Raw genomic sequence first — 14,985 nt, 5'->3', positions numbered from 1 at the left:
TCCACCGTTTTACCAAGACTATTCTCGTCGGGGGAGACGAAGACGCTGATAACTCGAAGACGGAATTGCTGCGGAAGGACTCGCGGGAGAATGGCGAGAGAACGGCGGCGTGAAAACAGGGAAAGGTTAGGGTCCTGGCCCCGCGTGCACGTGAAACAACGTCTCGCTGCACGACAGAAGCAACCCGGGGAAATTGGGTTATCCGCTTCTCTCGGAACACGTCTGGCTTGCTCGCGTTCCGAGCCACTGCCACCACGGTTAAGACACCGGCCATGCTGCACACGGAAGCGCAGTTGCACGTGCTGCATAGGCGACTCGCGGTTGCGGCAAGTTAGCATCGACTTGTTGGGGAAGTTGCATCAAGTTGGCTCACCGAGATCCGCAGTCGAGCTCCGCTGTCACCGATCTTGCTCTTCCCGTGTCTTTCAACGCGTCCCTCTTACCTCTGTCGACCCCTCGCGGTGTCCCGCTACCATCGGTCACGACGAATCGCCAGCTTGATAATTCATCGCCTTGTCCCAATTATCGCGACAGGGCAGCAGTCGCTGCCTCATCGATAATACAGGAACGATCCTGTACATGAGACGACTGATACATCGACGAGCAATTGTCACGTGAATCGTATCGTTCGTTCTCCAATGCCATTATCGGTCGAGCAATTCCGAGACCCCTGTGACAGACGTGCAATTTATTTAGAGGAATGTTTGATTATACGACTCGAGGACGTCTTCGTCGACGAACGACCGTTTCCTAATCGGTCCTCGTGCAGAATTCAACCCTATCGATTACCCGGTTACGTAACAGCGGCCGTGGATTATTAACCAGGCTCGTGTCGGGCAGCTGGCATGAAAATTTCAGTAACAATCGTCTAGGGGAACGGGCCGATCGAACACGCGCCATCGAGCGCCAGCACGTGTGACCGGATTTATCCCGGTTACCGTCGACAGTTCGCCATCGATAGTTGGCCGTCGAGGCCGGAATCGAGTGGGTCCGCGGGGGTCCATTAACTCGCTGGAAAGACGGTCGAACCGGTTTTCCATAGTCGGATAAGGCTGAGTTTCCATCGGCGCGTGCGAGATATCGCGGCGGAGGGGGTGGGGACTTAGTTGCCGGGACTTTGTCGGCCAACCCCCTAACGGATGTGACTTCGCTGAGCTATTCGTAAAACCTGAACGGAATTTGTCGACTCGCAGCCGGACGCGTTCCAGTTTTCCACGACTTCGTCCTCGCGATCGTTTATTCTCCCATCCCTTCCCGGCGATAGAAAATTTCTCCACCCACATTCCCGCGTATTTGCCTCATCCCGCAATGGATCTATTCGCGAATCTGCCGTTTAATTTGCGACCCAACTGCCACTCTGCTCTCCTTTCTGGTCGTATTTTGTTAAGCAGCGAAGGTACACGAAAGGGAGATTATTTTTAATAAATGAAGAAGGAAATATTCGAATAATTTGCGAGCTGTCAAGGATGGATTAGAGTTAGGATTCGAACAAATTTCAGACACGTTTGACACTAGGACTTGACGATAATTGCAGCAGTGCAATGAAAGTGGAAGCGCATACGTGATTACCATCGGATTCGAAAAAGGCGCGGGGCAAATTTCTCTCCTCGTGCGAGTGACCCCTAAAATGAAAATTAAAGTCGAAGGAATATCGAGGGAGCCCAAGGGGGCCCCAGAGGTAAGACACGTGATAGAGGAAAAATGGTAAAAATGGTACGGCACGATAATAGTTCATGGACATGACGGGACACGGGAAATTGCAGGAGCGCGAGATATAAATTTCTTTGTCGTGTGCAGCCGGAATGCATAATCGTCGAACGAGCCGATGGCGGGGCCGATTCGGTCGAAGACAAATGGTTCTGGCCTGGAAAATCTGGCCGGACGATTTGTCAGAGCGGACTCCGTTGTTCCGTGCACTCGATATCGGGGCTGGGTGAAAACGAAAGGGCCCGGAGTGCGCTGGCTTGCGCGCGCACCGACAAGGCTACTAATTAAAAAGGTCCGGTATTGTCGGGGACGAGCATTGTTCGGGCCAGATCGAGGGTAGTGGAATTCCTGCGGGCCACCGGTGAAAGCAGCTTTGTTCTTGGCACGCTGACTTCCCGGCCTGATGGATTTAGAGCGAAAAGCCTGGCGGCGTGGACCCTGGATCGAGCGTACATCGCGGCCCCTTTGAATTTGCTCGTTGTAGGGAGCTTAATCAAATTTCTTACTCGCTTCTTCGGCCCGCCAGCCTTTTCCAGTCTCTCCCGGCCTTCGAAAACACCGCATAATAGGCTGTCGGTTGCTTCGAGTGAAAATTTCCGAAGCTAAAGCGGGAACCATCACTCGATGGACGATGAATGCGAGACCTCCGCGACTGATACGATTGTTCCTTTCGACCACAAAGGTGGACGTTTCTCGTTATCCAGCTGGAGGAGGAAGAAACCTCCTCCGTGTTCGTTCGGGGGATGAAATCGCGAAAGACGCGAGGGAAGGAGAAGCAGTGGAGAAACAACTGGTAAAGGAGGTTATTAATTAATTCGATGAACGGAACAATTGGAGAGACACGTTGACGCGACGGGCTCGCTTGCCAGGATAAACGATTTTCCTTTTTCCTCTCTCTCCGGAAAAAAGGAATCCGGGTACGGGCATAAAAAGCGGAACGGAATAAAACAAACCGCGTAATCGTTTTCATCGGGACCGCAAACAATGAAGAGGCGTGGGAACAACGAAACGGGAAATAATCTGAAATTTATGAAGCGTGGAATAAACGTGGTATCTGTTTTCTCTCTCTCTCTCTCTCTCTCTCTCTCTCTCCTTTTTCTAGTGACGTTATAAAATTCAACGACACGCGTGGAAACGGGATACGTCACTAACGAACATCTCGCAGTGGGAAAAAAAATATATGCACATCCCCTGGACGTTCGCCTTCCTGGCTTAAATCGCTGTCCACCCTCGCGATCGATTTATCCGCCGTTGCATACGTTATCGCGCAAATAAACAACCGGGTCGTTGAATATTCAAACGAGCATACCTATCAACCGTCACGCCGATCAAAGATGAAGGACATTTCGACAAATGTCACGCGGTTACCCTTCCCGTTATTTCCATCCGAGTGCTCGCAGTTTCTCGATCGAGAGCTTCCAGGTCGCCGTTTTCGTTCCCCGATAATGCCGCTGCAGATTAACCCCCTCCGTTGGCTCTCGCGCGGTGTTAAACGAAATTCCGATAGCATATCCAACCCTATCGAACGGAAATGTCAGCTATTTACGAAATTCAGGGGTTAAGCAACTCCGATCCGATGGAACCGGTCCCTCGAAACTTCTCCGCCAAGATTCCACTTCCCCTCTCGCCCTCCACCCACCCTCCATCCGCCCCACCCTCGATCTCTGTTCACGCGACGTCCACGGCGAACTTCCGGCGTACGGGCCATTTCCCTCGCGGTTTTCGCTAATTTTGCAACTAATTAAGTCTCTCTGGAACTCGATAGGATTAAGGGCGGCAGCGCGTGCGACAGAGGGCGGCGGGAGGTCGAGACACCCTTTGAAAAGCAAATTTCAGCCAGCCAGACGGAGAAACCGCAGCCGGCGTGCCGTTTCGTCGGGCAGCTTGGCAAATTGAAAACGCGTCGAAAGTTTCGTCGCTGCATCGGCCACGTGGCCCGAACCTACCCCGAGCGCGCGGGGAAAAATCGCGGCTCACCCCCCTCGTGGCTCGTTCGAACTCGAGAATCTGGTTGCAGGCCGTATTAATGCGTGCGAGCACGTAAAAACGAAATTACACGGTCGGCTCTCATGAATTTTAATGGCAACCTGTGATCCTGAATCGCAATGCTCCACGGTGTACACAGCGGCCATTTGAATAACGCTTATGTCGTCGATTATACGTGTGTCTACGAGCTTTAACAGCTTCGCGGCAGCGTCTCTCAAGCCCGATCGCAATAGTAAGGCGATGGAAATTTTTCCCCGTCCTGTACACGATAACGCTTCACGAGCCCGCGTTAAATCGGCGATTCGATCCAGGCTCCGTACACCTCGGGGACCTGCAAAAAGTTCTCGCGAATGCGCTTGGAACGTGGTTGGTAGTGGGAAAATCGTGCAGGGGGGGTAGATTTATCGGTGGAGCTGGGGAAACACGCGCTACCGATATCGGCCGATCGGCGAAGCAACCCCTTCGACGCAAACGAAGCGCTTCACCCTTTGGCGAGAGACGCTCGCGGGAGACGCTTAATGGTTCTTTGAAATTTGTTCCTGTTTCCTCGCTCCTTACATCAAGATTTCGTTAATCCTCTTTGCGACTGGAAATCGTCGACGCCGCGAAGTTTGCCGGGCGGAGGGATTGAATTACGAAGGCTCGTAATCGGAAGTTCTTCGAGCTGAAAAATTATATTGCATTAAGCGAGTCGAGTTCCCGGCGTGTCTACCGTCAGCCTTAACGATATACCATTGACGCGAACAACGCGGTGTTTCGTCGTCAAACTCGATCTCAATTAAATCTTCGGATTCGCGTGCTCGCAGCGTCGGGAAATAAGGCGAAGTCGGAACGACGTTAATCCTTCGTTGAACGTCGAGTTTGACGCGTTCCGAGCGCAATCCCGTCGTTCCTTAGTTAACCATCGGAGGATTCAGCGGGACCCGAAGTTCGCTGCACGTAGCCGTGAAGAATCGAGGGAGGTTACCTCCTCGCGGAGTATCCCGCGATGATCGTTAGAGTCCTTACGGTTCACCGGTTGCTCCCGCGGGAGAGGTAAAGTCTTCGGGCTTAATCTATCACCGTGGCGTATCAGCGGACGTGGAAACAGCTTTCCACTCGGAGACAAACGGTGTTCTTCTACGCTTTATTTCCGCCACGTTACGCGCGGAACATTTGTCCGGAATGGCGTGTGGAATATTGGTCAAGGAACACAAGCTCATCCGTGACGTGGAAAAGGTTCAGCGATCGTTGCCGCGGCGAGCTTCCTAGATAGAGTCGTCGAGGTGGAGATGAAGGAAATCGGGGGTGGAACGATGAATCCGGCAACTACGTGGCCCGAGGAATTTACGAAAACAGTCGGAGCGATGGCGCGTTGTGGCTAAATGCCCCGAAAAATATTCAACCTCTCGGCGAACGGAGGGAAACGGTTGGTCGAAAGGTTGCCGGTATTCTAAGAATCTTATCGTTTCTACCAGCGTTGTCGAATTCTTGATAAAACGCGAACTTACAGCCGACGCCTCGGCACGCCCCGAGATGAGAAACGCCTTCCTGTTTTCGCGCACGAGTTCCGCAAAGAAGCTACGTGCCCGGCGTGCCGAGCACGGCTTTTATATTTTATTATGCTTTACGATATGTTCTTATCTTATTTCGCCCACGTGTCGAGTGCGAATTCACGCCGGGGAATTTTTATCGGCGACGATCAATGAGGACTCGAGGGCGACGAGGGACCTGGAAATCTCGGCACCTCCATGCTCCTTCGTCTCCCTATTTTTTCCCCGCTCGCGTGAAACGGAAACACCGTCTCTTCGTGTCTGTTGGCTATACAGCCAGGCACCTTGGAAATTCTGAATACATCAGAGTCGAATGCGAAGCGGTAGCCGGCGTCGAGGGTCGCGTTCATCGACCATAAATTCTGTGGCGCGCGTAAATTCGGCCATCTTGTTGGGACGGATGCCCGCTAACGATCTCTATAACCGTTTAGCATGATCCTCGACGTTCGCTGTAGCGCAGAAAAGATACAATCGTCCATGTTCTATAGAATCTTCCTGAAACGACTATGCGTAATCTCGTTGGTTAATTAACTCGACCTCGATCGGGGAATTCTTTAACGATCGTGACGTTCTCTATCGAGGAAATATTAACGGATGATACGTTTTGTTACAGGTCGGACGCACGATTCCACCTACACCCTGTACAGATTAGGCGAGAGACTGTCCACGGGCCTGAGGCTGTACGTGGAAACCGGAAGGACGGACGGGCTGGACGCCGACGGGGACTCGCCCAACAGCCTGCACTCGTTCACGGGCCCTCCAGTGCCACAAGGGGAAGGGACCAGTGTCGCGAGGGCGTTTTTGGATGGCAATCATACTCTAATAAGCATCATGGCTCGCATCAACCCCAGCCCGGACTGGTTCGTCGGGGTGGACTCCTTTCAACTGTGCGTGGAAGGCAATTGGGTCGATACGGTGACCGTCGAGGTAATTATCGTCGACGGTGATGATTGACTTCGATAGAGGAAATTCCGAAATACACCGGGGCTTCCTCCGCAACGATGAGCTAACAATTTCAATCGATCGGGCTTTAACGACGATGGCTCGAATTAGGCCGAGCAGCATACGGAAAATTAGATCCAAGCCCCGGAGAACTTCGCATTCATCCTCGTCGAGGCACTAGAGAATCGAACAAAAGCTAACCCGGGTATAGAGAAGAATCTTTTTACCATTCGGCTACGCGTTCCCGTATTAGCGATCTTTCGCTCGCGTAAGACCGACTCATCTCTTCGTCTCTTTTCTCAGTTGGACCCGCTGGACGGTGGAACCGATAACGGGTTCACATTCACGGCTGCCAACTGGCCCACGCAACCCCAAGGAATCGCCTACAGGATCACGTCACGGTACCCGGCACATCCCGCGGGGAGCTTTTATTATCCGAATCTACCTCGTCTGCCGCCGATAGCCACGCTCACCTTCACCAAGGTAACTCGCCGTTTCCTCTTCCGCATACGATTGTCCCGTCGATTACCCCGTGACGCGACTTCGCGATCTAAATCGGGATCCACGGTACTCTAGCAGGCACTGCCTGTTTAGATCGGTGCACGCGGCTTCCGTTCATTACGCGTCAAAATACTCCCTCGTGCAGAGGGAGAAGAAAAGGGGGCTGGGTTAAAACGAGTCTATCACTTGGTGGCCGATTGTGCTTTATTCCGTTGGATATGATGTTAACGCATCGCGTACGACACTCTGGACACATTTTTAAACGTTCCGGAAACACTTTATACGATGCATACATGCACCTTTTAATTCGCATTTGGTATTATATTCTCATAAGGTGTTAGATAAGAATACGCGAGACTTCGTTGCCCTGGTGACGTAACAGGAAAACTATTTTTAATTCCTTAAATCATCGATTCAGTCGAAGAAACCCGAAGACGAGATATCTCGTCACCCGTACGCAGTGTGTTAACATGCCGGTCTCGTTTCCCGCGTGAAACTTCCGTGATCCGTTCCTCGAGCTACCCTTCTAAAGGTGGGCCTCCTTTGTTAATCCATCGCGCAGATCAAGCGGATCGTCGCTTCGATCTGACGCCGGTTATCACTGCTACGTGTTCGTCACTCACACGGCCTTATCGGTAACCGGAGCTCACACATTCTTACATGCTCTTACAGTTGGTTCATCGTCAACCTAGAATCCGCACGCCGGTATTAGCTGTTCTTCACCAAAATTCCCGTCTGTCCAAAAATACCGTCATCGTCATCGGTGACGCGCAGCTAACAATAGGATCGCGAGCATTTGTACCCTGCAACCCCGATCAGGCTCCTCGTCAACTACCCCAGTTGCTGCTTCCGCGAATCTCGGCGTTTCCCCTCGTCTGCGAGCACCTTCCTTTTTCTTATCTCGAGAAAAGACTCGGTTCTCTCGCACCACGGCGTTCGAACGAACAGCGACAGCGGCGGTAACGAGATTCGAGAGACAGGGTCTCGCGTTAAACTTGCTAATTATGTCTTCCCGACTTCCTCTTCTCCTTTCACCCTAACTTACTTTCTAGCTCTGTCTCTTGCTGTCTCCTGCCAGCCCCGTTCTCGGACCTGTGTTTCGGATAGTGACAAGTCGCTTTCACCACCGCGACAGTCGCTGTCCCCTGTCCTCTCGCCAAGCCTGACCCGCTTACCCTATAATTATCAAACTTTCCTCGCTAATCCTATAGACCCGCCGCCGTATCCGACGCCGTTTTTCCGCTACCTTTCATCCCATTCCCTTCTCCGCGCGTTTACGTAATCCGGGCCGACTTGCTTCCCCGAAGACGCCTCGTCAGCTGTTCCAATAAGCGTCTCCTGGAACAACTTGCCCCGAAACGCGCGCGCGATGTGCACCCCTGCGCGAGGTCGCAGCTGGTCCCCCCGAATAAATTCGGAAATATTGACAAAATCTTGCGGTGCTGGTCGCGTCAACTGTGTCAGTGTCGCCTTTGTTCAACGAGGGTGTCCTCGTTGTTGGATAGGTCGGTCACGTCCACAGGTGTATCGCGTGACAAAGAATGCCAGAGGAATGGTGCACCGGCGAGTCTCGTTTCGTGCTTTTCGTCAATCTTAGATGGAAATTCGTGGCGGCATCGTTTTCACCCTCGCGACTAGGTGGATTTCACGGTTCAAGGTGGTAGGAGGATTTTCTTCGCTTAGTGTATACGGAATTTCCAAAATTTCCAGTAGCACCCCAATCTAAGACAGGACCTGCTAGGTAGCCTTGGCGATGAGTCCCCAAGCAGGCCCCAGGACGAAACGCAACAACGACCCTTCCTTTTCCTTTCGATCCTTCCAGCACCACCGTTACAACCGATCGCAACAACCTCTACGGGGAGGACCCCCATAGAAACTTAACGGTTCCCAACTACGAAGCGATAACTCGTCGCACCAGTCCTCCATCTTATTCGAGATCTCCCCGGAACAGAGGATGGCCGAGATCGCAGTGGCGTTCATTAAAGAAGACACTCTCGTCGACTGTCGATGAAATTCCTCGCGAGCCATAACTCACTCCCCGAGCTAATACGATCTATTCCGGCCCGATCTCTTCCTTTTTTCGCGCGTTTTAACCGGGCATCGTAAATCCAGCGGACGTCAGTGCGGGTCGTATCATTTTTCACAAAACCGATTCGACGTCCACTTTTTCACCGTTTCCCAGCGGCCACGGTTTGTTGGCCAACGATGTCACCAGTGGACGGGACGGCGTGTAATTTACAGCTGATTAAGCTCGCTGCTGTTTCTCCCACTCGACCAGAGAGAATCATTTCGCGCGCGTTCATCGAGCAGAACCGTCGAACCGTGCGACGTTAATTCACCCCGCTTTCCCGTGTAATTCGCGGCCGCCATTACGGGCGAACGGGCGACGTCGTGGACGAGAGGACGTCGAAGAGGACGCGTTCTTCGCGTGGTGGCTGGGAGAAAGAAGGAAGGATGGAGAAAGAGAAAAAATGGAACGGTTCCATTACGGGCGAGCATCTTAGGTGCTCCATTAAGCTGGAAATTGGAACGCGCGACGTAATGTTCGCCTGGTATCGCGCGACGGCTTTCCCATTGCCGTGTACCGATTCCTCGAATCGATAATGTTTATGTCCTCGGACAGGATGGAGGAACGGCCTGGATCGGTCCCGGGGATACGCTCGAGCGATTACGAATCGTTGTATAAATCCGTGGGATCGTCTGGGCTGATTGAAATGCGGGGAAAAGATAGGGCGGTTGGGGGTGGGGGTAGCTGGAAATTACTTTGAGACAAAATGGAAGGGATCTCGCGGCGGATTAACGAAACGGCGCCGCGTTTGCCTGATATTCTCGTACATCCGGATAACTATGACTCAAAGACGCGCACGACGGAAGGGATAATTGGAAATTTTCCCTAATGCTCGCGCAGGTTCGTTTTCGTGTGACCCAGTTCATGGAAACGCGTGTGCTTAACGTTCTGAATATTAATATCCTAAGAGCTCGCGGCATAAATAGAGGGCGCCGCGGTTGGGAATCAGCCGCGATACGCTCGGGGACCGTGGATTCGGCCCGGCAAGCTCGGTTATCGTTTATGCCAATTAAGCTCGCTGCGCGTAACGCCACGATATTAGCCTAACAAAGTGGCCATACTTGCTCGCGCGTTTGTTTTCATGCGTCGGCAGGGAAATTATATATCAAGGTGGCTGAACGTCGCATTGGTATCGGAAATTGGCTCTGTGCTCTTTCCTACTGTACCATTCGGTGTTTATCACCCGTGCAATCTCGTTTGTCGCGAATTCCTCTTGGCCGGATCGTCGCGGATAAATAGTAATTCCGGTTGCCGTCGGTTCCTCTTGCGCCGGGTGGTGGATCGAAGAATTAAAGAGTTTAAACGACGGGGCCGTGGCCGATAAAGCATCGGCCGTGTGCCGATCGTACCCGATCATAATTGTTCCCCGGAGGACTGGCTTGTATCTCGCGAGGCTCGTTAACGCTCGTAAGCCGTGAGTTAGTATCATCGGGCGCAGATAAAGGGAGAGAGTTAGTTGGCAAAGCGGCGCCGACCGGATTATCCCAAGTTGGCTGAAAGCAATAGGGCTTGGTTAACCGTGACACGGACGCATACAGAGACATATTTCGATGTTCGCGCGTACTTTACGTAATTACCAACTATTCATAGCCGGTCGATTATCTCGGCTGTTCTCGATTACGCCCTCCTCCTCCTGCGCAGCATAATTTGTCTCCTCGCTGCGTGAAATCGTGGCACGGCACCGGGCCGCGAATTAATTCCAATCGACTCGCGACTAACCCCCGTGAATACCGGTAATTACGAGTCACCTCGGGCAAAGTATCGACTACCTGCTTTTTAGCCCGACGCGCGTTAGAGGCCGAACGCGTCTCGTCCAACGTAATCCCGTTCGACGAGAGACACTCGCGGTATCTGCGGCAGCCCCTCGTTAACCACCCCGACTGCGACACTCGCGCGGGCTAATTTGAATTAAAGAAGAGTTATGGCGCGGGGCAGGGAAACGTATACGAGGGTGGATCATTCGGATTAAGCCCGGGGCAATTGGGATGATCGTTTGCGACCCCTGTGTGACCAATCCGACCCCGGTATCGCGGCGTCAACGCGCGACGGTGTCAAGATAAGCGACGTTGTTTCCAAGACGAATGCGAGAGGCCGCCGACTCCTCGCAGCCTGGGGATCTCGATCTCGGTGTTTATCGACGGGGCTGTTTATTCCACGCGTATCGCCGCTTCTCCGAGTCTGTCCCAACAAAGATAAGCGTATCGAAGCTGCTCGTCTCGCGACTATCAATCCACATCCGTCCACGAGGATGCTTCTGCCTCGCGGTCGCCCATCGTCCCTCCTTGGCATCCACCCAACCTTCCACTCGCCATTTTCCACGCACGATCTCTCCTAAGCGATGCCGTCTGGCTAAGCAGAGGGAATCCCGAGGGAGCATCGTGTCGGCTTCCGATCGACAAACTTCCGATCCATCCGGCCAAAGGGACGCACGCAACCAGAAAATAAAAAGGCTCGAAAAATATTTTCCCTCCGCTGTCTAACACCGCGCCCGAGACCTTTTGTTCCGACAAGAGGTCTCCTCTCTTTCTCGCCCTCCTTCTCCTCCTGCTTCTCTCCACGAGTCCGTGGAAATTCGATTCCTTTCTCGCAAGGAAAAAGCGCGCGCGTGTGAAGGCGGTGTACGAGGCGCAGCGGAATTCCGGGCACGCAGTCGCGGGGTAAACAGCGACGCTGGGCGTCGAAAGAGTCTCGGCTTCGCCCTTTTCCAGGGGCGTGAAAGGGCTCATTATTATTTCGCCTTCTCGCAGCGAGTCTGGGTACGTAAATAAGCAGCTGTATTAGATTTCCACGGCTGAATAGCGCCGAAAATATGTGCCTCGCGTGGAAATATCGGCAGGTCGGCTGATCGCGCAGCGGAGAATCTTATTTTCCTCGCGAGTCTCTAAAGAATTCCACCTCTGCTGGATATAACAAACTCGACTAAGAACGCAAGCTGTGTCCCGGAGAATCTCCCGCGACGTATTCCCTCCGCGATCGCGGATAATGAGTCGCGAGCTGCGCATCGGATCCCTCTCGGTCGTCGAATTTCCTCGACGAATCGAACGAACGCGTAATCGAACACGTTCCATCTTCGCGAAGAAAGACACCCGATGGAAAAGCGCGAGAGGTCGCTCGTTCCCGGGGAACCTCGTTCGGCAGGGATCTAAACGCGATCGAAGATCTAGACGCGAGTCATTTCGACAGCTGACTCGAACGGTCCGACGAGATGCAGATCGCGATTGAAGTACTCCGTTGGAAGAAAACGAAACGGTCGTTGCATCGGAGTCGAGTGGGAAACGGTATCGTGTTCGGGGTATTACCGTTCCGATAAAAACGCGGTATTGCGTGGTCCCGGGGTGGAAGGGTGGCGCTGGCGTCGACGCGAGGAGAGAATAATTTCGGTGTATAGGGGTTGATCATCGAGGCGGCGGCGATCGACCGACGGGGGAGCGTGGATGGGGAAAAAATTGAAGGAAAGAAAGTTGGTGGCGGCACGAAGAAGGATGAAATCTCAATTCCCTGGGAGGCGGTGCTCGAAGGTGGAAAACGGGAAGGCAAGAAGCCGAAAGAGGGTGCAGTGACAGAGGACCGCGAACTCCCTTCCGTTCGCCGCCACTATTTCAAACTCTGGCGGAAACGTAAGAATTTATAACTGGTGACACGTTATGGGCTTCACCCCCGAAACCCGGCCAAAGATTTATTTCCCGCGACCGCTTTTTCATCCACTCAGCCGACGCTTTCCGACCGGTCGGAAAGCCAGCGTGCCGCGACTTTCTTTCGTCGAGAGGCGGGCCTGGAAAATGCATTTCTCGCGTCGCGCCTAGCTAGACAAACGCGAAATATCCTCGACGAAGGTATTTCCGTCCTCTCGTACAGCCGAGCCGAGATCTCGAGACTCGAGGTCGCAAGACAGAATCCGAAAGAAGGATCGTGGAAGCGGAGGAGGATGTCGGACACAAAGAGATTTAATTAATTAACGGGGATAAATATTTCACGAGTGCGCGATCGTTTACGGAGGGATCAAAGGGTTCGAGGGGTCCCGGCCTCGGAGATTGGAGAATGATCGCGGTTTCCACGGAAGCGCTGTTTTACGGCACGTCCTCGTTCCCTCGTTAAAGTCCGAGAACGAAAGAGTGGACGTTTTATTAGCGAGGGTCCACGGGGGTAATCTCATCCCGTCCGAGAACCTCGTAATTCGACTTATTATATCTGTCGTTCCTCGAGAAATCATTTCGGCCTAACGACTCGCCGCTCGAGAGCTTTCTGCTGCTCGAACGGCCGCCGAGCGTCGTAAAACTGGCGTGGGAAAAAATTAACGAAGCCTCGCGACGCTTCGTCGACGTTAAAAGCGAAGCACTCGAAAGTCGCGCGGATGATTACGTTGAAAATTTCCAAGAGACACGCGCGCGCTCGCGAGGACCGTGTACGCGGTGAAAACCACCGCAGCGTCTGACCATACGCGCTCCACTGCTACTTGCTCCGCTGCGCAACGAGTGAACCCACGCGACCTCGAGTCACCGGTGGTGTAGCGTCGTTTTAGTCAGACCTCGACCGAGTTTCTCTTGGCCGCTCCGCGATCGGAATAAAAATCGGCTTTCTAATTGTGCTGGAAATTTCGCGCGAAATTCCGGGCCTCGAGGGCGTCGATACCCGCGCCCCCGCGGAATTTCGGCCCGGCGACGAGCACGTGAAATACGAGCGGGACAATTCGCGTAACTCTAACGATGGAAAAATTCGTGGAATCCGCAGAATGTTGGTCCATTTCGTTGGGCTGCGCATACTACGCTCCGTAAAGAGCAAAACGTATGTGCTCCGCGGAGTCGGGGCTCGAAGCCCCGGAATCGGGGTAGCGAGGCAGGCGTGTATTCCACGGGAGCTTTTTATCGTTCAGCTGCAGCTGCACCGCTCGCAACGCCGGAACAAACTGTTAAAAGTTTGCTTCGTTTCGAAACGGGCTCCAGCCAGGCCGGTAAACACTATTCTATTCTCTTTCCAGTCGTTATTTTGTTTTCCACCGTATCGATTAATCCGATCAGTCGCGTGTGACTCGAGGAACGGGAATGGAGTGCCATTTCCATCGGTTGATTTGCCTTTTCCGTCCTTTTTCACCCTTTTTCCCTCTTTCTCGCATTTTTCTAACGGATAAACAGCACCGATTATCCGCCATCGCGTTCCATCATTCCCGAATTGGGCTGTTCCGCGTGATATCGTAATAAGTCGAGCAACTATCGCCAAAGTCCACGGTTAACCGGTGAACAGACTGTCGGGATCGCGTAACCGGAAGCGAGGAACTTGCAAGGCCGATCCTCTAATATCGATGAACGTCAGAGATCGAGTTTTAAATCCGACTCGATCCGGGGATAATCCCGGAACGAACGCGATTCGAAGGGAAATTCCTGCAGGAGGGAGGGAAAAATTCCGCACGATCCGTTTTCATATCGATCAACCGTGGCCCGAGGTAATTTCGCTCGTCGATTACTCGCGATTAACGCGTCGCTCTGTTCCTCCGAGTGTCGTTGCCACCTCTTCGATCCTCCTCTGCCATCGTCTCCGATTCGAGGCGGATCGATGAAAGCCCTAGAAATTAACAAGCTCTCGTGCAACTACTCGCATATCGTAATTATAATGAGCGCGAGGAGCACTCCGTGCCCTCGATCCCGCGGCAATTACGAGGACACCCCGGTCTACTCGAAATAATAATAACCTCGTTAGAAATTCGAACAACCCGCCCGCGATCCACCACCCCGTTGGGTTCCATCGCGATTATCAAAATCTAATCACCTCCCGTTTAATCGCCCGGATCATTTAATCGACGACTACTCTCCCTCTCCCTCCCTCTCTCTCTCTCTCACACCCCCTATGGTCAGATTCGCCGTTAATTTCACCTTCTTTCCAATTCCACCGATTTCACCGGCGCAAAATCCGGCCATTTTTTTTCTCCTCCCCACTCGATGTCACGGCTTATCCATTGACCGCATCACCATACCCCTCCCCTCTCTCTCTCTTTCTCTCTCTCTCTCTCTCCGACTAGACGAGCCTCCCTCGGCGTTGGTTTGTCACGCTTGTCCGATTATCGACGGATTAACCAGCGGCTCGCGGCTGCCGCTGGTGATGCAAGCGATGCGGTCGACCACCTATACTCCACGTCGCTCGTCCCGACGCCGAACCACCGATCTGCCCCCCACTCCACCGGTAATTATAAAATCCCGATAATCATCCTTGCCCGCGAAGGTTTCAACCCCCCTGCTCCGCGATCTTGTTTTCGATACG

At 53.0% G+C, this 14,985-nt stretch overlaps 1 protein-coding gene across 1 annotated transcript in view; it reads left to right on the top strand.

The window, feature by feature from the left end:
- The window catches only part of LOC108547608 (uncharacterized), a 167,551-nt gene that overhangs the window by 128,093 nt on the left and 24,473 nt on the right, over positions 1 to 14,985 (top strand). The window contains exons 3-4 of the mRNA XM_017900194.1: positions 5,839 to 6,152; positions 6,471 to 6,650. Coding sequence (XP_017755683.1) covers positions 5,839 to 6,152; positions 6,471 to 6,650 — 494 coding nt within the window. The remainder of the gene's footprint in view (positions 1 to 5,838; positions 6,153 to 6,470; positions 6,651 to 14,985) is intronic.

Source organism: Eufriesea mexicana, unplaced genomic scaffold (genome assembly GCF_001483705.2).
Source record: "Eufriesea mexicana isolate 0111107269 unplaced genomic scaffold, ASM148370v2 scaffold1145, whole genome shotgun sequence".
NCBI classification, from domain to species: Eukaryota; Metazoa; Arthropoda; class Insecta; order Hymenoptera; family Apidae; genus Eufriesea; species Eufriesea mexicana.
The sequence above is the reverse complement of the archived record's forward strand: the minus strand, read 5'-3'. Positions and strand labels throughout refer to the sequence as shown.